General features: G+C 44.2%; 1 protein-coding gene across 1 annotated transcript; it reads right to left on the bottom strand.

Annotated features, from left to right (window-relative positions):
* Window positions 1-7072: 7072 nt before the first annotated feature.
* Window positions 7073-13350, bottom strand: LOC148481334 (thiamine transporter 2-like). The gene is made up of 4 exons (XM_088453690.1): window positions 13201-13350; window positions 10890-11607; window positions 9342-9472; window positions 7073-7207 (listed from the first exon to the last, which is right to left on the bottom strand). The coding sequence occupies exons 1-4, from the start codon at window positions 13348-13350 to the stop codon at window positions 7073-7075; spliced, it is 1134 nt and encodes a 377-aa protein (XP_088309816.1).
* Between the last annotated feature and the right edge of the window lie 12381 nt (window positions 13351-25731).

The raw sequence follows: 25731 nt of genomic DNA, 5'->3' as shown, positions 1-25731 counted from the left end.
ATGGAGGGGGAAGGGGAGCACAGTGTGGGATATGGAGGGGGAAGGGGAGCACAGTGTGGGATATGGAGGCAGGAAAGGGGAGCACAGTGTGTGGGATGTGTAGGGGGGAAGGGGAGCACAGTGTGGGATGTGGAGTGCAGGAAAGGGGAGCACAGTGTGTATTACTCAAAAGTAGTGCAACTCGAACTGCTGCTGATGTTTCTCAGCTGCGGCTGAGAGAGAGTACCTTTGCCTTACCTGCCTGCTTGTTATATGCTTCTAGCTTCAACCTTGCCTGCTCCAACCTGCTGGACTTACCCTGCACCCTCCATATACCTTCCCACCTGCCTGAGCACCTGAACCTGCTGTTTCCCTGCACCTTGCCTCATTTCACTCCCAGCTGGATTTCATTACCTCTAGTCTGCATTTGTTACAGTTCACCATACCTGCATTCAGTTACAGCTCATCATACCTGCATTCTGTTACAGCTCACTATAATTGTATACTGGACTGTTCCTGCCTGTCACTATCTGGACATTTCTCCATTAACCCCCACTACAGTTATCAAGTGCACTTTAGTGCTATACCTGGACTTTTTCATTTGTCATTCCCATGTCTTCTAAGTCACTTATTAAAAAACCCACTTTTTCATTTAAGTCGGCTTCTGTGTCTGCTCCTATCACCACCCCAGGTCCACAACAAATTCAGAACCTCACACTCCAACTGCCTCTGGCCTCAGTCTTGATTAATAAAAAACATTTGTTTCCTAATTTGGAATGTTTAACTGAACTGCCACATTTTAGTGCCACCCACTACTGTCGCTTAGCTTAGTCCAACAGCTAGCTCGATGCAACCTTTTGGCCTAAACTGGATGAAATCAATATTGTGAGCAGTGACTGGAAATGGCTGGAAATAAATGTTATTTAGGTTAATAATACTGTAGGAACAAAAACAGGGCAAACATGTGATTTCAGCTGTTTTTAGAAAAAATGCAGATGTAAAACCAGAACGAATTTTCACAAGTGCGGTTTTGGCAAAAACCAATCCAGATCCAAAACACGAAGGAGATACAGATCCAAAACTAAAACCAAAACATGGGAGTCGGCGCACATTCCTATTCATTATATTAATTATCGGGGTCCGATATTCTGTCTCCCCAAAAGCTTTCACTGCTATTTCAGAGCAGTGAAACCTAGTATTGCAGAATCTAACTCGGCAGTGCTAGTGCGCCTGCGCGAAATAGAGTTTGTGCAGGCGCACAAAGCCCCAGCGTCCGGCGGAAGGAGCCAGACAAAGGTGGAGGGATCCCAAATACTAGTGTATGGGGACAGCAGGCCACATCGGGAGTGAAAGGTAAGCAGTACATATCTGTGATATCTCCTGCGTTACCTTTATGATGACTGGCCCCAAAACTTAATTTCTGCAAAAGCAGGTAAAAATCTTAATTTGTACCAGCTTTTGTTGAAATTAATTGATAATGAATAGATCCAGTGGTACCTGGCCCCAAGACCAAGTTTTATTTTAGGCCTTTCAGGGGCCTATTCATCAACACTTAAATGGCCCGGTAACCATGCGGAAATATATTTAAGTTAACGGGCCATTCATCATCAGGGGTCCGGTAGGACCACCTGATATCCAGCAAACTCTGAAAATGGAAAGTTTTTGGAGTTTGCCAGCGAGAACAATCTTCATCTTCAGATGTCGTTTGTTCTCGTAGCCCCGCTCATTCCTATGTGAAGGAGTTCTGGGGATGCGAAGAGGAATACGAGCGGATCCCTCTGCCACCTCCTCACTGATTCCCAGGCGACATTGCACATGTGTGACCTCAGGTCACACATACGTAGAACCTGGTGACGGGGAAGGTAAGGATCGTTGCTACTTCTGGGGATACGGGGGTCAGCTTTTTTTCGGAGCAGCTGTCCCTGCATCAGAGCAATGATGAATTCTCCGGTGATAAGTATCCCCGAAGCAAGGTGGGCAGGGCACGCCCCCAAGAGTGATGAAAAGGGTGACGCGTCTTATAGACATGCCCCTTTTTCAATGGACACGCCCCATTTTCGGGGGTGCGCGCACATGTGCCTTCTCTAGCTCCGACGCCCTGCCTGCCGCCGGAGCTAGAGTGAACACTAAATAGTCACACACGCCTCAGTTTTTCTAACCACCCCCCCACCCGTTTCCATCCCCAAATGCTGACTACATGTCACTCACTTTGTACGTGGGCCCTCTGCATGCGCGACAGCGCTGCAATAGCTGCGCATGCACAGGGCTGCATTCGCACATGCACAATAGCAAACAATTGTCGAATCGCCATTATGCCCATTTCTGAATCAGGGTCACATGAGAGAGGGTGTTATAGGGGAGAGGATTCAGGTACTACTGTATCATAAGGGTCAGGTACTATATGGGTGAGCACCTTGTCAGGAGAAGGGTGTCAGGGCCAGGCATTACACGGGCGCACAGGTTGTCAGGCAGTACAGTGGATGACACATTAAGTAACCAGCACATTCCCCATCTCTGTCCCCAGCTTCCCCCTCACTCCCTGGAAAATTGTTAAACTATAAAAAGAATATTAAGTCTATAAATATAAATATTTAAATAAAAATAGGCTGTTTATCCCTGGGATTGAACCCTGGACCCTTGCATCAAGTTACCTGCACTGTAACCACTAACCTACCACACCAGCTGTTATGTCACTACTAAAAAATTAATAAGGCTCAACCATCACCTGTAACTGGTGCCATCAGGAGAGGAGGTGAGTGAGGATGGGGCACATAGAGAGGCCGGGAGTTGTTTGCAGACTACTCCCACCCCCCTTCTCACAAGCGGCAGAGTTGAAGGTAAGCCCCACCTGTACCGGGGGGAGGACATCTGTGATTGTGGGGGGGGTAGCATCCGCGGGGGAGACATCTTTGTTTGTGGGGGGGCAGCACTCGCGGGGGGGTACATTGTGACCGTGGGGGGGGAGCACCCGCGGGTGGGCTTACATCTTCGATGATCGCGGGGGGTTGCACCTGCGGGGGGAATCTTTGATCGCGGGGGGCAGCACCCGCGGGGGGGTACATTCTGATAGCGGGGGGGTACATTGTGATCGCAGGGGGGGCGGTTGAACCCGTGGGGGGTACATCTTTGATCGCGGGGGGCAGCACCTGCGGGGGGGGTACATTGTGATCACGGGGGGATAGCACCCGCGGGGGGTACATCTTTGATCGCGGGGGGGCAGCACTTACCTGGAGGACCTATGTGCAGCAGCTGCACTGATCCTCTCCTCACACTCAGGTGGGCCCGCTATCTGTATCAGTGACAGGCAGGGGGATCCAAAGCTGACAGGGGCAGCACAGCCGGTAGTGAAGTAGGCGGACACTAGCGGCCAGGTGTCCGCCTACTTATCGTTCAGTTGGGGGGAGTGTTCCCCCTACACTAGAACGATAGTTGGTGAAAATCAAACATGTTTGTTTTCACCAACTAGTTGGAACAACCGTTTCTGGACGTTTTTCAGCATGTGGGAGCAAACGGCTGACAATCGTTTGCTCCCACACACTAGACGATTATCATTCCAACCAGCCAACTAGTTGGCTGGTTGGAACAATATCATTCTGATGTGTGGGGGCCTTTAGTCCCCCCAGGAGACCGTAAACCTAACCCTCCCCACTGCGCGGCTATCCACTCTGGACGCCCGGCTTACCTATGATCGGTATGCCGGATGTTGGGATTTCGGCATGGGGCTGATGATAGGCGTCATTATGTAGTATTTAGATGCCTATCATTAGTCCCATGCCGGGAGTTTACAGCCGACCACCGGCTACATCCCATAGGCTGTACTAGAGACTTCACAATGTTATTTCACAGAAATCCTCTATCTAAGCCATCCGCAGGTCTATTCATTAATTTTAACACAGGAATTGGCTACAGAAACAAGTCACGACTTCCTCCATGATTTGATAGAAGCCTACAGAGCACATCTATGCTTTTGGAAAAACAAAATCACTGCATTATTATAATAGGATAATGAGGGCTATGGCCATGGAAGAGCAGCAGAAGGTATGCCCGCATTATCACCCTTCTGCCAACATTACATGGGTTAGGACAAAGATCTCAAACCTCCACACAGTGTTCAAGAAAGAACTGAACAGAAGATCCGCTGCAGGAGCAGATGAGGTGATGAGCCAAGACTCTGGTATATTGATTTGCTATTATTTATGGCCAACAAGGAGCTTCCTTCAGCATTTGTCACCAACTTGGAAGGTTAAAATAGCTTGCAGTGGCATAGTAAGTATTAAAAGAATAACAACAAATTTGTATGCAATGTTTATTATACAAGATATATGTAAAATATGGAGACATTACAAGAACAGGGTCAATAGTTCACCATTGCAGTAATTGAAATACTGCTCCCTAATTAATTTGCCTCAACACTGATGTTTCGCACTTCACTTGGCTCCACTGGTGTAAATCCTACGTCATACTCTGGATATTCTGCAATGTCACTAAAACAGGATGTTGTGCTGTGCGGTTGAGGCTTTGCGATGAATATAGGTGTGTATGGCACAACATGCCTGCACCACAAAGTCTATCAAGGTGCAGGTTTATTGCAGTGTGGAAAATCCAGAAAATGGGCCATTGCGGCCATTCCTCGGAGTTGATGGTAACTGAAAAGACAAAATGTAAATGTTAAATGACAAGAACAAAATGATTTGTTAGAACATTAATTTAAATTATTTGCATTTTTTTTCCCCAAAAACCATCGGCTTTTACTGATGAAGCATCAACTATGATAGTGACTAAAGCAGATGAGGCTACAACTGCCACCCAAGTGACCCTACCTCCATCCATCCAAATCTCAGTACTTCCTGCCTCGCCTAACCCACAACAATCTGCCTTTTCTATACTGTAAGGAAAAGACCATGGGGTCTATTTACTAAGCTGTGATAGGAGATAAAGTGAACGGTGATATGGTACCAGCCAATCAGCTCCTAACTGCCAAGTCACAGGCTGTGTTTGAAAAACGACAGGAGTTGATTGGCTGGTACCTTACCTCTGTTCACTTTATCTCCTAACACAGCTTAGTAAATAGACCCCTATGTGAGTTAGGGGAGAGCACAGAGGTCATGACTTGTTGGATTCTGGAGTCCACCAACTGACTAATTGAAAAGAATGCAGATGAGTATGACGTTGTGGCAGCCAATATAGCATAGAAGTTGAGAAAATTGAATGACAGCAACAGAGCTGAGGCAGAGAGGATACTGGCTGATGTGCTATATAAGGGGACCAGAGGTCTACTTACCCCTTATAGTGTCCTAATGGAGATACCTCCTAGGCCACAACAGGAACACTATACGCCATATTTACCTCCCTACCTCCTATCTGTCATTTCAAAAGGGAACGCACCACCAATATAAGGGGCCCTATATTAACACTCAACTTTGCACCAGGACATCCACACCTGCCATTTCTGAGATTAGAAGTTCATTGGACTACAGTGCGGGCCTTGCCTCATTGGAAAGTTAACAGTTATACAGTAGTTTTAATAAGTTTATGGTTATGTTTTATGTTATGTGTGCTTATTTATATTTTTGAGGGTGAAATAAATCTTTAATATTTTCTATTACATATATTTAGGAATATTTTATTGAAAATTAAGTTGATCAGTATTATTTGCAGTTTGCAAAAAAAGTCCTCATTTAATAAAATTATTATAAAAAACAAACATGAATGTGATTATTTGTGAGTACTTCAAGTATTGCCTTTTAAGAATATGTATGATGGGCAGTGGTGTAATGTGGGTGGGGCCAGTGCAGTGGCGTAACGTGCCCTGGGTGCCAGTGCAGGGCAGGGTGCTGGACTTTTTCTTGGCAGACATTTGGACAACACTGTCAGCACAGACCACATTCACCTGTAGGAGGCTCCAAACACTACAAGTAGTAGTATTGTATGATCTATAGCTGGATGCTGTTACAATGGCCATTGGACATGTCACAATTTCAAAGCCCCTGTCACATGGTACACAGAGGAGGGGCAACAGCCCCCAGCAGTCCAGGACTGGAGAGAAGAATATGTGCTGCATACTCCACACTGATTGGACAGTGCATGCAAAGTTGCAGTGATGGGAGATGATCTTCATATATCCCTCTAGATGACATGATTCAGACCAGCACTGGAGCAAAGCTTAATTGCTAATTCAAACTGTACTGTCCAGCTGCACCAACTACAGTAGATGACATCATTCTTGATGTCAATTAGCTCCCTTCTTCTGGGAGGGAGCTAATTGTCGGCTAACAGCTGGGGGCGTGCCCGGTCATTGTCGTCACAGTGGGGGCGGAGACGAGCAATCGCGTCATCGTGGTCCCACCACCTCTTCACAATACCGTTATTTTTAGCATTGTGAAGCAGGGGGCGGGGCCACGATGACGCGATTCAGCGCAAATCGCGTCATTGGCACCCCCACTGCGGGAGTTTCCAGTTTATTCTGGGGGGAGGTCTGGAGGGTTGCTGGCTGCCGAGAGGCTTGCCTGCCTTTCCGGGGGGCAGGGAGCGGCACCCGAAAATCGTGAGACTCCCGGCCAAATCGGGAGGGTAGGCAAGCCTGGATGACATGCAGTTTAGTGAGAGAGGCTTTGCATTGGTCCTTGCATTTTATCATGACCATCAGTAACTGCTAAACTACCCCAACTATTAAACTCGCTAAACATCACTGCTGATTGCTTCTAGACAACTGTTTAGTAACCTCCCTGTTCCCACATTGATACAGTAATAGCGCTTATTATTACCTCTCGATAGATGACTTTGGTGACTTGTCGCTGCTGGTGAACCTTCTCCAAGTGTCACCAGCCTAGGTCCCGGTACTCTTCCACCTTCTACTGAGTACAGGTGTTGGGATATACCAAGCTGCTGATCAAGAATGGGGACCATAGCAGCACCTCACCCTTGCAGAGTTGGAATCTGAGTCAGAGATAGATACAGGGACCATGGCAGGATGCTGCTCTTGCCTGAGGGTATCCTCTGGGTGTAAAGATGTTTTTAGCCAGAGGGTGGAGAAGCTCTGCTTAGATACGCTGGATGCTGGGACCACCCGCCAGAAATATTTGATGGCATTGTGTTATGGACACCCTGTGCTGTTATCGGTGATCTGCTGGTCTCTGATGTTTTTTTTCCTTTTGCTAGTCATTATGCAGACTGCGATGAAACCAATGATCCCTGATAGTATAAGGAAATAGCTGGCATAGATGATAAACTAAAAGAAACACAACAGAGAAAATATAATCTTACAAAAGTAAAGTTACAGTATGAGCAGAGAAATTATTATAGTAGCAAGTAGTCTGGGGTCCTATTTATTGCATACCTCCTAACTGTCCCACTTTTCTAGGACTGTCCTGCCATCCCACTCATGGGTCACAGTTTCCCGCAGACAGGGCAGGAAGTTTAGGGGGAGCACTGGGAGCCTGGGGGAAGCCCAGCATCTTTGGGAGTGCTGGGCACACCATTAGAGTGATGACAATGGGGACATGTCACAGGGCCACATCCTAATATACCTAATAGTTTGCACATATTTATTGGAAGCAATGTGATGATGGCCAGGGTGTCCTTACCTGACTGTGGATATCTTGCTTGATACCAGTCATTATTATATTCACAATCGCTAGCAACAGCAGGGATGCAAAATTGTTTATCCCAGAAACCAAAGCGTATCTTTCCTTTCTCACACTCACAGCAATATTCACCCTAGGATAGGAGTGGGACATGCACCAGTTATATAACACAGAACAAGACATGGTGATACTGTGGGTACTGTAAGTCATAGCAGTGTGACCAGACATATATCATTGTGTTATACAGGACTGGAACAGGGCTCCGCAAGAGGAGTTTTCTAATGTCAGTAAGTATGGTGTAAGTTAGGTCATTAAATCAGACGTCTGATTATATGCTGTGATTGGTACTGATGATTTGTACATTTCAATAGTATTTATACATAATCATCATTGGTGCTAGAACTGTAGGGTACTACAACTGTAAATCAGCATTGCTCTGATGGGTAAGTGGTACTGGGCCAGAGTCAGAGACAGTGGCGCATCTATAATGGGTGCAGTGTGTGCGGCGCACACGGGCCCCCGGGTCCAGGGGGCCCTGCACCGCACACACTGCACCCATATTTTTTTTAAACTTACCTGTCTGAGGTCCCGAGTCGGGTGTCACTGCTGCTCAGAACACCAGAACAATGGGCACCACGGCCATTTGCCGGTGTTCTGCACATGCACAGTAGACTCCAGGAACTAGAGTGTGCCCGGAGTCTACTGCGCATGCACAGAACGCCGGAAAATGGCTTCCGCGGCCAATTTTCTGGCATTCTGTGCATGCGCAGTAGACTCCGGGCACACTCTAGTGCCTGGAGTCTACTAATGCTCCGGTGGCTGGCCAGCTGTGTCAGTCGGCTGCCAGCCACCAGGGAGAGAGGAGGGGGCCCCGCACGAGTAGTGCACGCGGGCCCCTTCCTCTCTTAAAATGCCCCAGGTCAGAGATGTACACTAATACCACAGTGACTGCGGATTGTTCTGATGGGTAAGTGGTACTGGGACTGATTCAGTAATATACACTAATGCCACAGTGACTGCGGATTGTTCTGATGGGTAAGTGGTACTGGGCCTGATTCAGTAATATACACTAATGCCACAGTGACTGCGGATTTGTACACAGCGGCTGTGCAAAAATATGCAAATGCCACAGCTGCCAGGATTTGTAATGAGACGTCACATCTGCAGCCTGGCAAATCCAAACAACAGCTCGGACGCAGATCAGTTGATTATCTGACTTCAAAGTATCCCTATGGTCATACAGAATGGGCGCAGGAACTGAGACGCTGGAGCCATTTTTTCTGCATACAGGATCTCAGTCACTGACAGAGACTGAAAACGGCCGCGTCACATCTGCATTTCAGTCATCACCTCCGCATTGTCGCCCATAAACGATCCCTTCCAGGCAATCACTTTGTGAATAAATCCTGACTGCGAGTGACATCAGCGACATCAGTAATGACACGAGACGCATGCGCAGTGTGACTCATATGTGTGTGCAGGTTACAGGTAATTCCTATAACTGCGCAAACAGCAGCATTGTGTCCATCTCTGACTCAGGGCCATTGTACACAGCACATTGGGGCATATAATGACTAACAAACTGGGAATAATAATGAAGTTGCTTATTTTATATGCAAAAGAAACTAAATAGTCAGTGACTGTTACAGATCTATACATGGTAGAAATATGACATTCATAGGCATGACAGTAGTAGTGGTACAGAGTGCATACTTACATTATTATTGTGGTAAGTATCTTATAGGAGGCCTTACATACAATGTAGCCAGCATAGCCCACCCAGATATTGTTAATGTAGGCCATGGTGAATATGGCAGCACTGTCCACTGCACAGAGGACACACAGAGCCAGCTCTCCCCAGAAGCTCCAGTCTGTCTTCATGCAGTCCATCACGGAGAGTGCAAATATATCTGCAGGAAACAAACAGGTGCAGAGTAGCTATCAGGTGACATCATGTATTTTACTGACCTGATATGACCAGAGGTACTTAAAATTAATGTTATCACCCATTTTTGATTCATAAGAGAAATAGAATTTGAAGAATGTATAACATGTTCAATGAACAGGTATCGGTTCTCTATAAAAACATATTTTTAAAACATGTATTTGGCATAGCACATAGGAAAACACAGGGGTTTCAAGTTGCCACATTAGCAGAACTATATTAAATGATTTAATACAATATGCAGTTTAGGGGATAGTACAAAGCTGCTGTACATGCCCAGTGGTCAAGGTTTCTCTTACCAAGTGTGCTGTGTGTGTGATTCTGAGTACTCAATCAGCTTAGAGAGAACAGAGAGCAGCTGCCAGCTAGGAGACAGGTGTCTTACCGGGATGCAGTTATTATACCTACAGCTGGCATCCTGTCTGACGAAATCCCGACAACGGAATATCACTACCCAGCCGGAAGACCTGCACTGTAATCCCGAAAGTCATGGATATGCCAACACCGGAATCCCGACAACCGGGATTCTTATCATAAGTATAGCGGGGCTGATTAGGTCTAAGCCGCGGGGGGGTTAGGTTTAGGCATCATGGATGTTAGAGTTAGACTTTGGGGTGAGGGTAGCGTTAGGTACCCCATGGGGTGGGCTAGAGTTAGGCATCACTAGAGGGGAGGGTTAGGTTTAGGCACTAACAGGGAGGGTTAGGGTGCAGGGTAGGGAGGGTTAGTGTTAGAGGGAGAAGGGGGGAAAATTACCATACGTACCGGACCCTTGTCGGGATCCTGAGCATTGGGATGCCGCTGTCGGTATAATGACAGCAGGCATCCCGACTGTGGGGATTTTATACCGATTCCCTTTGAGGCAGACTATAGCTTATTAAGTGTTAATTATGAGACCTCTTCATGGACCGGCCACACACACTCATTTGGACCACTGGCACCTATGTACCTCTAGAAATCCTGCATTTGCAGGTTTAATAAGTTTTTTTTTATAACTCTGCCTAATACAGATAATGTATTAATAGAAATATATATGATATATTTAGCTGAGAGATATCTGGTCCAGAAGCAACACAGGGAATGGAATACACCCAGTCTGCTTCTTTTTTCAGAGATATTTTAACCATCAGTGTTTTGACATGAGAGTGAGGGATATGACTTATAATGTAATAAGAAATAATTGTGAAGACATCTAAGAGGTTTTCCTATGGCTTTGCATGCTCCTCCCCTATTTTTGTTTAGCCAATGACAGATAAATTTGAAAAGCCACAATGAGAAAGGGATATTTGCCTAGGACCTTGTCCTCCCTAGTTAGTGTATAGGGTTAGAGATTAGTGTGATGGAGACACATAATTACTCAGACTGTGTAATCTATTTCATACCTAGCAAAGCTGCAGCAGCTTCCACGCCTCCATTAAGCACAAAGACACTGTCAGAGTGTTCCAAGCTATCCCAGACTGTTTGGGAAGAGCCAATCACTTGGTAGTATCCAACTGACACAAGTGCCCACAATGAGGACCAGGTAATGATGCTGCAGGAATAGCACTCGCGGAAGTCCAGCCACTGCTGCTTGAAGAACTTGGCCACCATTTTACAACAGCTGTGCACAGCGTTCATGTGTCTGTGTTTGATGTGGTCATTTGTACACTCTGAACATGGCTGATCCTTGCTGGGCATGGGCAAGAAAATGGAGATGATGAAAGCCATTGATGCACTTTCCAAGGTAATAATGTTCAGGTAATAGTAGGAGAAATGACCAACTGACACCATGAGCTGACCACACACAGCACCTATGGTGTAGCCCAGCAAGCTATACCCTCGGATATAGACAATGGTCTTCTCATATCGATCAGCAGCCACCACACTGTGTACATATGAGAAGATGGCAATGTCACATGCAGAGACCATGGCTGAGGTAACCTGAAGGAACTGCATGGCCCGGAAACTGGAAGCAAAGCACAGTAGGCTGTAGCTGATGACTTGGCACAGGCCCTGACACACAATGACTGGTTTGTATCGGCAGAGGTCAGTAAAGAGGAGCACTAGCAGCTGGAGAAGCAGCAAACTGTTGGTCCATATTGGGGAGAGCTTATCCGTGACCTAGGGAGAAAGAAGACACATTATAAGCAATATGTTAGTGAAAACAGAGTTTGAGTATCAGTTGTCATATTTTCAAAGGCAAATTAGGTATTAACACATTGTATGACCAGGAGACAAGATCCTTAGTAGAATTATAATTCCATTATAAGAGATATAATCAGAGTATTTTCACAGACAGAGTTCCTCCTTTAAAAAAAAAAATGCTGAGTTAGACGTTCACCCATTTGTTTTATGTAAAATATGCAAATTTATACTATGCTCATCCACAATAAAGCGCACGCCTATGTCCATATGCAGACTTGGTCACATCATACACTTGCGCATCCTTTTGTTTGGAGTGGAAGAGCAGGGAAAGGGGATTTGAAATGTAGTCCAGGTACAGAAAGGGCATATTCATGTTACTACGGGTAAGGTAAACCTTCACAGAGGTGCATATATGCTGGTCAGTAGTGTTGATGATGGAAAACACAAACTGTGCAGACTACATATTACTCCTCCAGGGAGGCTTCATTCCCCGTACCAAGATGGCTGCTAAGGCTACTACTGCAGATGCGCAATGACATCTTGTTCACTGAGTTAGTGCGCCACAATGGGAGAGGCAAGTTTTCCACTTAGCTCCTTGAGACCTGAGAGATTACCTGCAATAATGACACTTTCCTGTGATCCTGCACCACTACCCAGTATCTGGATACAATCACTGGCTGGTGAGCTCCATCCAACCAGTGTGTATAACAGTGAGTACAGCTGTAGCTCATGTAACATCAATAAACCTTCCACTGGTTAAGCAACTGGGGGGGCATATGTGTACATATCTGCTATATCATCCAACCTGTTCACACATATTTCCAACAAGTAGCTGTATCACTTGGGGTGCATACACATTGATGATGAGAATGACAGTTCCCAGTACTAACTAGTTGCTTCTGATTGGCTGATTGTGGATTTGCTACTTTTATCCATACATGAGAATGATTATTATAATTGCTGTAGTATAGGTGTTTTTTATTATTTAAATTAAATTTAACAGCAAATTATTTTTTTAAATTATCAGTCAAGTGTTAAAGAACCTTTCCTGTGTCTATGACTTTGTTGGGTGTAAGTATACCTGACATCAACCTGGCACATATGCTACTGGTGTTGGAAACTTTTAATTTTGACATATAATTAATATTATTATTGTTATTATTTTATTTTAGGAAAGTTTTACATATAAATATATTATGGAACTGCTTTCGAGGCAATTTATTAATGACCTCCTAGCCAGACAGCTGCTCCAATAAGCATCTGACCCCCATTTTTTAAATACGGACATAAAAAAAGGCAACTGAAAAAGTGCAATGGCCTCATGGGGAAGGGCCAGGGAAAAGATAGGGGAGGCCAGGAGAAGAAGAGAAAACTACAAGTGAGATTCATAAAAAACAGGAAATTTGACAGGCCCAAACAGCACCCCCTGCCCTGCGGTGCCCTGTGCCATGGCACTGGTCACACTACCCTAGTTACTTTCCTGACTTTCATACAACTCACCCATAGAGTGCATTACAATTTCACATAATTTATATGTTACTGATATAAATAAGAATTGTGTTCTCGTACCTCTTCCATGGTGAACTTTTTGTTAGGCCCAGTCATATATGATGTATAAAAGGGTTCTGCAGGTCTCAGGTGGAAGAAGAAACCATATAGACATAATAAGAACACTGGATGCTCTTGAAACATGTTCTTAAAAGGAAGTCTTAAATTCATGGCTATTTAATAGCGCACAGAATTTGTGGAACTGATGGTAAAGTCTCTTCTGAAAGATAAACACAATGGTTGTCAAATAACTGAAACAAATAAAATATAATTTGCGTTGCTATAACTTATTCATGTTTTTGGCTTTTTACCTACATTACATATATACAGGTATTTTCAATCCATTCCATAGCGGGCATAAAACAAGACTCATCTTACATGATGCTGAAGTACTGTACAATGAGCTGTCACTGCAGCATAGCAACTGAATAGTGTCAGTTAGCAGACAAACTGCTGGGAAATGTTACAATGGGATGTAGTCAAAATTCAAACAGTCAAAACTTAGACAATCAAAAGGTCAAATGGCAAAATGTCGACAACAAAAGAAGTCGACATGGACATAAGTTTGACAGGGTCATAAGGTTAACAGGATGCAGACAGTCAAAATATTGACAATGAATACAGAAATGTCAACAATCAAAATGCTGATATTCAATCTGTCGACAGGGTCTAAATGTAGACAAAGTGTACACAGTTAAAATGTTGACTGTCATAACAATGACAACTAAAATGTCGACAGGGTCAAAATGTCTACAGTCTGAATGTCGTCAGTCATAATAAAATAACACAGATGCTGATAAACGCCATCCGGTGGCTCAGATGCTACTAAAAGCTGGTGGCTGAGACGCCTGTTAGAGCGACCAGGCTAGGAGCAGTGAAATTTAAACATTTAAAAAATATATATATTAAGCAGACACATGATGGCTGTGTAACTATACATACACATACCAGACACTATTATATGCATTTTAGTGGAAAGATGGATCCATGTTTTAAACTTTATTTCCATATTCCCACTAGCAATGCATAGAACGGAGTGTAGGGTGAGCAGGGCTGACAGAGGCTCTCAGAAAAGCAGGTGTTTTCCTAGCAATTCTTTTGTATATATATATATAGCAGTGTAGTTTATATTTTATTTTAATCTACAACTAATTCATTCATATAAAATGAAAATCTGACATTGGAAAACAGAGATATATAGTGATTGGCAGATCAGATCAATTAATGATGATTAATTATACCATTCCCCGGCCAGCTGCTTTTTAATACTATTAATCTATGTTTTTTAAATTGCATTATAATACACTTTTTCATTTTATTTTTGAATTACAACAAGTACATAGAACAATATGAGATTCATAATTAGAAGTTATTATGAAGTAAAAACTAATAATACATCTTTCTTAATGTTGTCTTACTCCACATAACGGAAATATTTACTTCTAATAGACGGGGGATGTTTTAATGAACTTCCCTCTATGATCCAGTCGTATTAAAGGTTAGGAGACGACCGAAGCACATTATAATACATGTAATTACAGTATGTTAACATAATATAGATTAAAATAAGTACATATAATCTAACTCCATAATATAGAGAATAGCAAATGTTTTATTAGCACAGATAACACATTAATATTATAACTTATGGGTGCACAATTAAGGATACAATTTGCAGAAGAACATAAGAGCAAATTAAGAGCTATAATCCTGAAACTGCTGAAATATGTTTTTAGATTAATTTTTAAATTATAAGGGTGAAAAGCCCCAAAAAAGTAAAATGTGAATAAATAAAACCCCATGAATGATGATGATGACTGGCAGGTAAAATAATGAAAAACAAATAAAACATAAAGTAATCCGCTCCACCACCTCCACAATCACCAAATTAATCCCAGCACCAGAACTTGTGGCCTGGTAGGCTAACAGCTAGTAACATTATTTAGGTTAAGATAAACTTACCTGAGACTGTAAGATATCCAATATACGGAAAGAGTTATAGCGCTAAGAAACAATCTATAGATATAGATACAACACACACTCAGCTAATAACTCAGTGTCCTATGCCAGGCAGTGACTTTTAAAAGCTTAGTGACATCACAAAAGCTGTCTGTCACAATCATCCTCACATTGCCTATATTTCACCAATGAATGTAAAGGATTTACATACTGTGGTCCATATTCAATTAGGTGCGAAAAGCAGGGATTCACTATAAAGTATCGCCGATTGTGACTTTTCATCTGTTGGAAAAGTATCGCTGTATTCAATACCATCCGCTTTTTGCATACGTGAAAACGCAATGCAATGTAATAGGTGAAAATGTTTTGCCTCTGAATGGGTGGAGAAAAGAAGTGCAATTATTTTGTATGAGGGTACAAACGTGGAGAAACCACTCAGAACCCTTGGGACAGCCCCCAAAGGACAACTGAGTTAAAAAAAATCTAAAACAAAATTAATAACACCACAAAAAAGTAGTTTGAATTTGGGGGTGAAAAAGTGCAAATTGGGGGGACAAGTTTTCAAACTAGCGAAATAAGGTGCTGGGGTCAAGTGTTTTGGGGATTGCAAGTGCATTTTGGGGGGTGCAAATTCGTATTATTTAAAAGTTCACTTTGAAGACATTAAATCATACTTGCACCCACTTTCAGGTACCCCAATTTTGACTGGACAACTTATTTTCACCTAAAAAAACTGCTAAATACTTTTCTTCACCAATTGTTCAAAGACGCTAATTAGAAGAAAATGACACCCCTTAAGTACCCCAAATAGCTTTATGTTAGTGCATCTTTTAGGGGTGTCAGGTTGATTTCCCCAATTCAGACAGCACTTTTCGCTTGGTTTGCATTCACCGATTGCGTTTCCGCGTGTTTTGAAATTGAATATGGCGAATCGCGGGGATGTGCGCGATAAGTTTTCGCAGCTAAAATACGCGATGTAGGCAAAAAGTTCAGCATGCGAAAAAGTATTGCGGGTGCGAAATTAATTGCATACAAGCCTTATTAGAAAGTATTATTTACCATGAGGAGATGTGATACAAAATAATGGCTGCATCTCACCAGCGCACTGATGTAGTCATTACTTCATCTTCTCCATATTGTGACAGAGAGAGGCAAATGGGAAATCAGGGCTGAGAGCAAGAGAGATGGGAGATGGGGGAGAGACAGGGAGAGAATAAAAGTGGGTGCAGGCAGAGCCGAAAATAGGATCTTTGTCTCCCGCACATAACTATTATATTATCATTAATATTAGCCTTTATTTCTATGGTGCCACAAGGGATCCGCAGCACCTTACAAAGCAGAACAAGAGAGCAGTGACTTACAGCACAAGACAATACAGGATAAGTACATGATATATAAACATTGCTGCAACAGCGGTCATAACCCTCAAGTTAGTAGTACAGTGGCAAAAGTCAAGGGTTAGGTGCTGAAGGTAATAGTAAGAGAAGGAAAAGCACATGGGAGAAAAGGGCCCTGTATGTGAGAGCTTACATTCTAAAGGGTAGGAGTAGATAGACAAGGGTGACACAGATGGGGTAGTGAGCAGACTCAGGGCCTGATTCAGACTTGGGAATAGAGAGAGATATCTCTCTCAACTGATCATCTTGGTGAAACCATGCTGCACTGCAGGTGGGGCAGATTTGAAATGTGCAGAGAGATTTAGATTTGGGAGGAGTGTTTCCAAACTGACATCTGACTTCTAAATTGTAGAGTAATAATAAAGCTGTGCAGTATTTGTGGTCTACATGCAAAAGCAGCCAGTATTTACCCCACATGTAAAAAAATAATGTAAGTATTTACACCCCTTGCATTGCAATATGGTTTGTTCAGGTTCACAGTTGAGAACGATATCTCACTCTATTCCCAACTCTGAATCAGGCCCTATGTCCTTTCAGAAATCCCTGCCTGTGTGCAGCAACAGCTGATATTGTAGGAGTGATTCATAATATAGATAGATAGATAGATAGATAGATAGATAGATAGATAGATAGATAGATAGATAGATAGATAGATAGATAGATAGATAGATAGATAGATTAGAGATAAGCGTGATACGAGCTCATCCAGCTTGGGTTTTCCCACGTGACTTGTATCTAAAAATGAGGCAAAACATCATCCTCCCGTGATCGGATTCTTGCAGGTTTTAGATTCTATAAAGGTCCCGGTGATCGGCACCATTTTCACTCCAACTGTGGAGAGTGTACAGAGCAGACGTGCTCTGTTCTTCTAGGGTGCAGTCAGTATTGTGTGTTGTTGTCAGTGACTTGTCACTATTTGTTCAATGGTGCAGTGTTGTCAGGCTGGGGCTGCAGTACATAAAGTGGGGGGTGCTGCTATATCACTCACTGTTGTCCTCTCAATCAAGGGGCAGGGGCTGCAATACATAAAGGGCTGCTGCTGTGTTGTCCATAAAGGGGCTTGGGCTGCAGTACATAAATGGGTGCTGCTGTGTTAACCTGCCCATCAAGGGGTTAAGGCTACAGTTCGTAAAGGGGTGCTGTGTCATCCAGGGGTGCTCTTCCCCAGTATAAAAAATAGTTTAAAAAAAGTTCAAATTCAAATTATTTTTTTCATTTTTTTTTGTGTGCTAGGTAGCTACTAGTTAGTAACTAGTTATGCTATTATTGTTCGGTGATACAGCCAACCAGACCACAGTTTATCATCCACATACTTGTGACTCTGCAGGTTGTCCGTCCGCACTCCGCTGCTCCGCAGGCGTGCTTTGTTGTCCATAAAGGGGTGCTGTGTATTTCGTCAAGGTGCTGCTGCCTCATTCAGGGGTGGTCTTCACCAGTGTAAAAAAAAAAGTTCAATAAATTAGCATTCCACAAAAAAAAGATCTGTTTTGATTTTTGTGTGTGTGTGTGCGCTACTCTAGTACTCTAGCCAGTAGGTACGCTATTGTTGTTCGGTGACACTGCCGGCCAGGCTGCAGTTTATCATCCACATGTTTGTGACTCTGCAGGTGGTCTGTCCGCATCCACACTCCGCTGCTCAGCAGGGGTGCTTTGTTGTCCATAAAGGGGGGCTGTGTTGTTCATTAAGGGGCTGCTGCCTCGTCCAGGGGTGCTCTTCCCCAGTGTAAAAAAAAAAAAGGTAAATAAATTAGCATTCCACAAAAAATAGATCTCTTTTGATTTATTTTTTGTGTGTGTGCTACTTAGTAGTTACACTATTATTGTTCGGTGACACTGCCGGTCAGACTGCAGTGTAAGGCCTGATTCAGAGCCGCTCGTAAGCGGCTGCTCGTTCGTTCTGACCGATGTTCGCACATCTGCGCATGCGTACGGATTTTAAAACGCATGCGCGAACCAGTCAGTGCGGCCAAAAATCGTTTGTTCGCTATATAGCGAATGCCTGCTATTTTGAGTGACAGAAGGAGGCGTATGTGGGTGGTAACAGGGGAAGGTGTTTGAAAACGGTGGTGTGGAATTAGATCACAGGCGTGCTTAAAGGTCAAAACGGGCGTTTTAAGGGAGTGCATAATTAATACAGCAGCGTCATTGACCACGTCACTTGTTTTTTTTTTACTCCGAACTGCTCGCAAAATAGCGGTTGAAAAAACCAGCCACAAGAATAGCGAGCATTTCATACGCTGTTCGATGTACTAATCTAATAAATAGCGGACATGACGTATGGTGCGAGCGGCAAGGGGGCGTATTTTTCAAAATTACAAACGCAAGTTTTGCTCGCACGTTCAGACTTAGAGGCGTTAACAGACCGCAATTAGCGAACAGTTCATTTGAATAGCCACCCCTTGTTTTAGAACGAACGACCGCAAATAGCGAGCGGCTCTGAATGAGGGCCTAAGTTTGTTGATATGGAGGACGATCAAATGAGAGGAGAGCAGGAACCACATACTAGAGCTGCCAGCAGTCATGATGCAAGGCCCTCGACGTGATCTACGAAGGCCGGTGCCCAAGGGTTTAAGTCAGGACATGTAAAATCAAACAAGCAATATTTTACAGTGTTAAAGAAAAAAAATCGAAAGCTAAGTATGCTGCCGAGAAACAAAAAATTGACAATATGCCATTCACTACACGAAGTAGCAAGGAAAGGATAAGCCCTTGGCCTTTATTTATGACTGGTGGTTCTGCATCTTATGATGAAGTTAGCTCTTGTCCCTGTAGAAATGTCAAAAAAATGAAAATTGCTAAGGCACATGAACCAACTGTGTGCTCAGAAAAGTCACAGATCCCTGAGGAAAGTTCAAGTGTGTCCGCGGTTGCCATGTGTGACGTCTGACATTTCCAATACTCTACTTGAAGAAGATCCTGCTTCCACCATTTGGTTGCCCTCTGCAAAATGTGGGGATGAGCAGCACAAATCTGACATAGAAATCAAGGATGCTTCTGTGGAATTGCACCAGGAGGATGAGGATATTTCTGTAGTTGGCGCTAATAAGGATGATGAGGATGTAGATGATGAGGATGTTGATGCCAAAGATATTGTTTATGTAAATCAGGCAACAGATGTTGCCCATGGTATGAAAAATCCCATTGTCATGTCAGGGCAAAAGGCAAAAAAATCCACCTCTCATGTGTGGAATAATTTCCATCCAAATACGGACAACAATTGTCAAGCCATCTATAACATTTGCAAAGCAAGAGTGAGTAGAGGTAAGGACTTCACCATCTAGGAACCTCCTCCCTGTTACGTCAATTGCAGCGCATTCATCAAATTGAAAAGTATTTTTTAAATTCAGAAACTTTGGCTAAAAACATAACAATTAGTCCAGCGCCACTTAGCTGCTCCATTCGCTCTGTTAGATCCAAGCTCCTGCAATCTCAACCACCAACACCTGCATCATCATAAACATCCTCAATCCTGACCATATGACATCTGATTCGGTCTGAAAGAACTGCCTGCAATTAATGATATGTCTATCGTGACTTCGTCTGATACTGTCACCATTCAGAGAATGGTGGATGATTATTGTATGGATAGCATCAAAATAGGCATGTCAGACAGTCCGTTTCACTGCTGGCAGGGAAAAGAGGCAATTTGGAGTCCCTTACACAAAATGCCTTTGCTTTACTTATGTTGCCCACCCTCCAGTGTATACTCTGAAAGCGATCGGCGTAGGAGGTTACTTCCTCAAAATGTGGAAAAGACGATGTTCACCCAAATGAGATACAAATTCCACAAGGAAGACCTTTACTAGCAATTTAGAAAAAAAAAATACAGAGGCATCTGTAATGGTGGATTCTAGCGGGGACAAATTAATATTGTGTGAAGAAGAGGATGTACACACTGATGGGGATGATGATGACGATTACGACATCTGATCATACCTATATTGTAAAGTCAGTTTTTGATTGCAGAGATCATTGCCAGCAATGTCAGCTGCCCATTGGTAGCTTCTTTTGTGGGGGCTCAAACAAACCAATTGCTTCAGCCACAATTGGCAGTCCCTGTAGCTGAAGTGGTTGGTTTGTTAAACTGTGCATGTCCTGTTTAATATATACAACATAAGGATGGGTGGGAGGGACAATTCCATCTTTCACCTCTTTTCTTTGTATTATGTGCTGTTTGGGCTATTACTGCCTGACATTTTTAATTTTATAGTTTATTAAACTGCCATCCATTCTGCCACTGCAGTGCCACTGCCACACCCGCTGAAGTCTTCTACATGTGGTTGCTGAATGTCGAAAATGTCCAGTAATATTTATGGCCACAGACAGCATCTCCTGCATGCCCCTTTAATTTAAAAAAAAATATTTTGAACCACCAAGTTGATTTTGTGGGCAAAACATGGGTCATATTGTTCACCCATGCTCTACCCTCTTTCATCATAAATTTGCTTAGAGAATACACAACTTAAATTAAATTTACTACGAATCAACCCTTCCTTTTCCTGCCTTCAACTACATATGTAGTCCATGTCACGGCCAGGGTTTCTCGGCATGGTAGTCACTGGGTATTACCTGTGAGGTCGTTATGGTGGGGGGTCTCTGGCAGCAGTGCAGGTTTTTGGCAAGGGGCATTGGCTGCACGTGGTTCTGGTTCTGGTGAGGTCTGGCGGACTTTCCATTCCATTGGCATGCGCCGCCATCTTGCCTGTGGCCATGTGATTCCGGCTATCCAATCCTGGTAGGTCATGTGCTCATTACAGCCAGTCACAGCGCGGCACTGAGTATTTAGGAAGGTCCAGAGCCTTCCTTCCTTTGCAAGTGCAACGTGTTTCTCAGCTGCGGCTGAGAGAGAGTACCTGTGCCTTACCTGCCTGCTTGTTATATGCTTCTTGCTTGAACCTTGCCTGCTCCAACCTGCTGGACTTACCCTGCACCCTCCATATACCTTCCCACCTGCCTGAGCACCTGAACCTGCTGTTTCCCTGCACCTTGCCTCATTTCACTCCCAGCTGGATTTCATTACCTCTAGCCTGCATTTGTTACAGTTCACCATACCTGCATTCAGTTACAACTCATCATAACTGCATTCTGTTACAGCTCACTATAATTGTATACTGGACTGTTCCTGCCTGTCACTATCTGGACATTTCTCCATTAACCCCCATTACAGTTATCAAGTGCACTTTAGTGCTGTACCTGGACTTTTTCATTTGTCATTCCCATGTCTTCTAAGTCACTTATTAAAAAACCCACTTTTTCATTTAAGTCGGCTTCTGTGTCTGCTCCTATCACCACCCCAGGTTCACAACAAATTCAGAACCTCATACTCCAACTGCCTCTGGCCTCAGTCTTGATTAATAAAAAACATTTGTTTCCTAATGTGGAATGTCGCTTAGCTTAGTCCACCAGCTAGCTCGATGCAACCTTTTGGCCTAAACTGGATGAAATCAATATTGTGAGCAGTGAGGTGGTCAAAATTGACTGGAAATGGCTGGAGATAAATGTTATTTAGGTTAATAATACTGTAGGAACAAAAACAGGGCAAACTTATGTGATTTCAGCTGTTTTTATGATTTTTTTGAAAAAATACAGATGCAAAACCAGAACCAATTTTCGCAAGTGCGGTTTTGGCAAAAACCAATCCAGATCCAAAACACGAAGGAGATATAGATCCAAAACTAAAACCAAAACACGGGAGTCGGTGCACATTCCTATTCATTATATTAATTATCGGGGTCCGATATTCTGTCTCCCCAAAAGCTTTCACTGCTATTTCAGAGCAGTGAAACCTAGTATTGCAGAATCTAACTCGGCAGTGCTAGTGCGCCTGCGCGAAATACAGTTTGTGCAGGCGCACAAAGCCCCAGCATCCGGCGGAAGGAGCCAGACAAAGGTGGAGGGATCCCAAATAATCCCACTTTGCAACCCGTGACTCCTTCCTATAGGGAAGGAGTCTGGTGAGCATCGTGTGTGGGAGAAAACACCATCTGAAGATGACAAATGCTCCCACAGTTAAGTTCTGAAAATATTGTATTTTTGGAGCTTGATTAATTTAGGTCCCGATACTAGTGTATGGGGACAGCAGGCCACATCGGGAGTGAAAGATACGCAGTATATATCTATGATATCTCCTGCGTTACCTTTATTATGAATGGCCCCAAAATTTAATTTCTACAAAAGCAGGTAAAAATCTTAATTTGTACCAGCTTTTCTTGAAATTAAGTGATAATGAATAGATCCTGTGGTACCTGGCCCCAAGACCAAGTTTTATTTTAGGCCTTTCTCCGGTGATAAGTATCCCCCGAAGCAAGGTGGATACTTAATCATCGGGGGCCATACGGCCCCTGATGATGAATAGGTCCCTCAATGAGATTGGTTAAAGTGGATATGTTGGTGAATGGGCTTCTCTGGACAATTTATTAATGTTAAGGGCTTGGGAATCATGTGCAGTAAAAGGTGATAAATGTGTTTAAAAATGCACCTCCCCTATTCCTTGATATGGCAATAATAATAATAATTATTGGTTATGCTACTGTATGTGGGCATATTTAAGTCAACTACATAGCATCCAATACAGTCCTGATAGAACCTATGGGGGAATTCATTTACATGTGATAAGTTATCACGAGTGAAAAACTGAAGTATCTTTGGGCTTTATCACCCAAGGCTATTCAATTAGGCTCACTTTTTCACCCTATACCTTTGTTAACTACTGTTAAATTGACATGTTAGTGGGCGTTAACAAGGGCTAATGGGTGTTAACATACAGAAACCGTGAACAGTTCATGGACTCGTGCATTAATAGGGACGCGGCACCTGATAACCACCTAGTTTTACAGGATTAATTTCACTGTTTGTGTAGTGGTGAAAATAAATCATGGATAAGTGCTGCACTTTGGAGCTATTTGAAAAGCCCCGGGGGATCAATTAGCCCAAGTTAAATTACCGCGGCTAATTGAATTCCCCCCTAAAACTGGCATGACATTTTAAAAAGAAGGCGTGGATATGTAGATCTGGTTTATGCAGATGGGGGTGTGATTTAGGTGGCTCATGGGTGTGGCTTATATTGACCACATTTTAATATTAATAATGCGCGGAGGTATACGACTGAGCAATGTCTTTCCATAATCTTTGGAGCAGAGAAGACAAAGGTGGGAGGCATTTCAATTCAGCAATGGAAGTTTCACTTGCAAACTCAATTATATACAACTTATTTTTACATTAGCCAAAAAATATACTGTAGGTTAATCTTGTCAATAGCTTGGTTTCAGAATGTAGCAATAAGATGTCTGTAAAAGTAATATATAAGGCCTGGATTTAGCCCTAAGCATTGTATGCCTGTGCCTAGGAGCCGCTGGTGCTGAATGGCAGTTTATCCCTGACAATCCCTGCTAATCTGGCTCTGCGTGTTACATACAGAATTAGCATGTTAGTGGATCACTCAGCATATGAAGGATCACATAATAATGGCTACAATGCACTCATACATACATGTTTACTATGAAAAAATATTCAACTAATCTAAAGAATGTAAATATTTGAAACAATAACAAAGATTGGCAGAGGGGAATGGGAGCACAGTGTGGGATGTGGAGGGGGGGAGGGGAGCACAGTGTGGGATGTGGTGGTGGGAGGGGAGCACAGTGTGGGATGTGGATGGGGGAGGGGAGCACAGTGTGTGATGTGATGGGGGGAGGGGAGCACAGTGTGGGATATGGAGAGGGGAGGGGAGCACAGTGTGGGATGTGGTGGGGAGCATAGTGTGTGGGGTGTGGAGGGGGAAGGGGAGCACAGTGTGGGATATGGAGAGGGGAAGGGGAGCAGAGTGTGGGATGTAAAGGGGGAAGGGGAGCACAGTGTGGGATGTAGAGGGGGAAGGGGAGCACAGTGTGGGATGTAGAGGGAGGAAGGGGAGCACAGTGTGGGATGTCGAGGGGGAAGGGGAGCACAGTGTGGGATGTAGAGAAGGGAAGGGGAGCACAGTGTGGGATGTAGAGGGGGGAAGGGGAGCACAGTGTGGAATGTAGAGGGGGATAGGGGAGCACAGTGTGGGATGTAGAGGGGGGAAGTGGAGCACAGTGTGGGATGTGGAGGGGGAAGGGGAGCACAGTGTGGGATGTAGAGGGAGGAAGGGGAGCACAGTGTGGGATGTAGAGGGGGGAAGGGGAGCACAGTGTGGGATGTAGAGGAGGGAAGGGGAGCACAGTGTGGGATGTAGAGGGGGAAGGGGAGCACAGTGTGGGATGTAGAGGGGGATAGGGGAGCACAGTATGGGATGTAGAGGGGGGAAGTGGAGCACAGTGTGGGATGTGGAGGGGGAAGGGGAGCACAGTGTGGTATGTAGAGGGGGGAAGGGGAGCACAGTGTGGGATGTAGAGGGGGAAGGGGAGCACAGTGTGGGATGTAGAGGGAGGAAGGGGAGCACAGTGTGGGATGTAGAGGGGGAAGGGGAGCACAGTGTGGGATATGGAGGAGGAAGAGGAGCACAGTGTGGGATATGGAGGGGGAAAGGGGACCACAGTGTGGGATGTAGAGGTGGAAGGGGAGCACAGTGTGGGATATGGAGGGGGAAGGGGAGCACAGTGTGGGATGTAGAGGGGGGAAGGGGAGCACAGTGTGGGATGTAGAGGGGGGAAGGTGAGCACAGTGTGGGATATGGAGGGGGAAGGGGAGCACAGTGTGGGATATGGAGGGCAGGAAAGGGGAGCACAGTGTGTGGGATGTGTAGGGGGAAGGGGAGCACAGTGTGGGATATGGAGGGCAGGAAAGTGGAGCACAGTGTGGGATGTGGTGGGGAGCCCTCAGTGTGTATTACTCAAAAGTAGTGCAACTCGAACTGCTGCTATTCTGCCAGGCGCTGTTACAGTCTCTAATGCTGATGGCCAAAATCAGAACTTTTGAGTGACACGCAATGACAATGAGACAGAAACAAGGCAGCTACAGTAAATCTGGGTACACACTGAACAGATATATCTGCAGATGATGGTTGATCATACACATTGAACATTGAACAACCATCCTCTGTCTCTGGCCATGTTCCTGCCCCCTCCTCGCGGCCCTGCTGCAAGTGTACAGGCGGTCGGCAGTCCGCCTGTACACACTGCACAATGGACAGATATATCTGCAGATATATCTGCCATCGGCTGTGAAGCAGAGCAGATGTGATATGTCTGTTAACGACGTAGTTCACAGACATATC

This window comes from Taudactylus pleione, unplaced genomic scaffold (assembly GCF_031769625.1).
Source record: "Taudactylus pleione unplaced genomic scaffold, aTauple2 ptg000585l, whole genome shotgun sequence".
NCBI classification, from domain to species: Eukaryota; Metazoa; Chordata; class Amphibia; order Anura; family Myobatrachidae; genus Taudactylus; species Taudactylus pleione.
Note: the sequence above shows the minus strand (reverse complement) of the source record. Positions and strands in the feature narration are given on the sequence as shown.

What these genes read in the sequence shown, in the direction of transcription:
- LOC148481334 (XM_088453690.1), bottom strand. Translation starts at nt 13,350, where the DNA reads ATGAATTTAAGACTTCCTTTTAAGAACATGTTTCAAGAGCATCCAGTG. An exon ending in AAAAGTTCACCATGGAAGAG is followed by an intron (nt 11,608 to 13,200) that starts GTACGAGAACAC and finishes CTTTCTCCCTAG; the next exon opens with GTCACGGATAAGCTCTCCCC. An exon ending in CCTACATTAACAATATCTGG is followed by an intron (nt 7,208 to 9,341) that starts GTGGGCTATGCT and finishes TGTTTCTTTTAG; the next exon opens with TTTATCATCTATGCCAGCTA.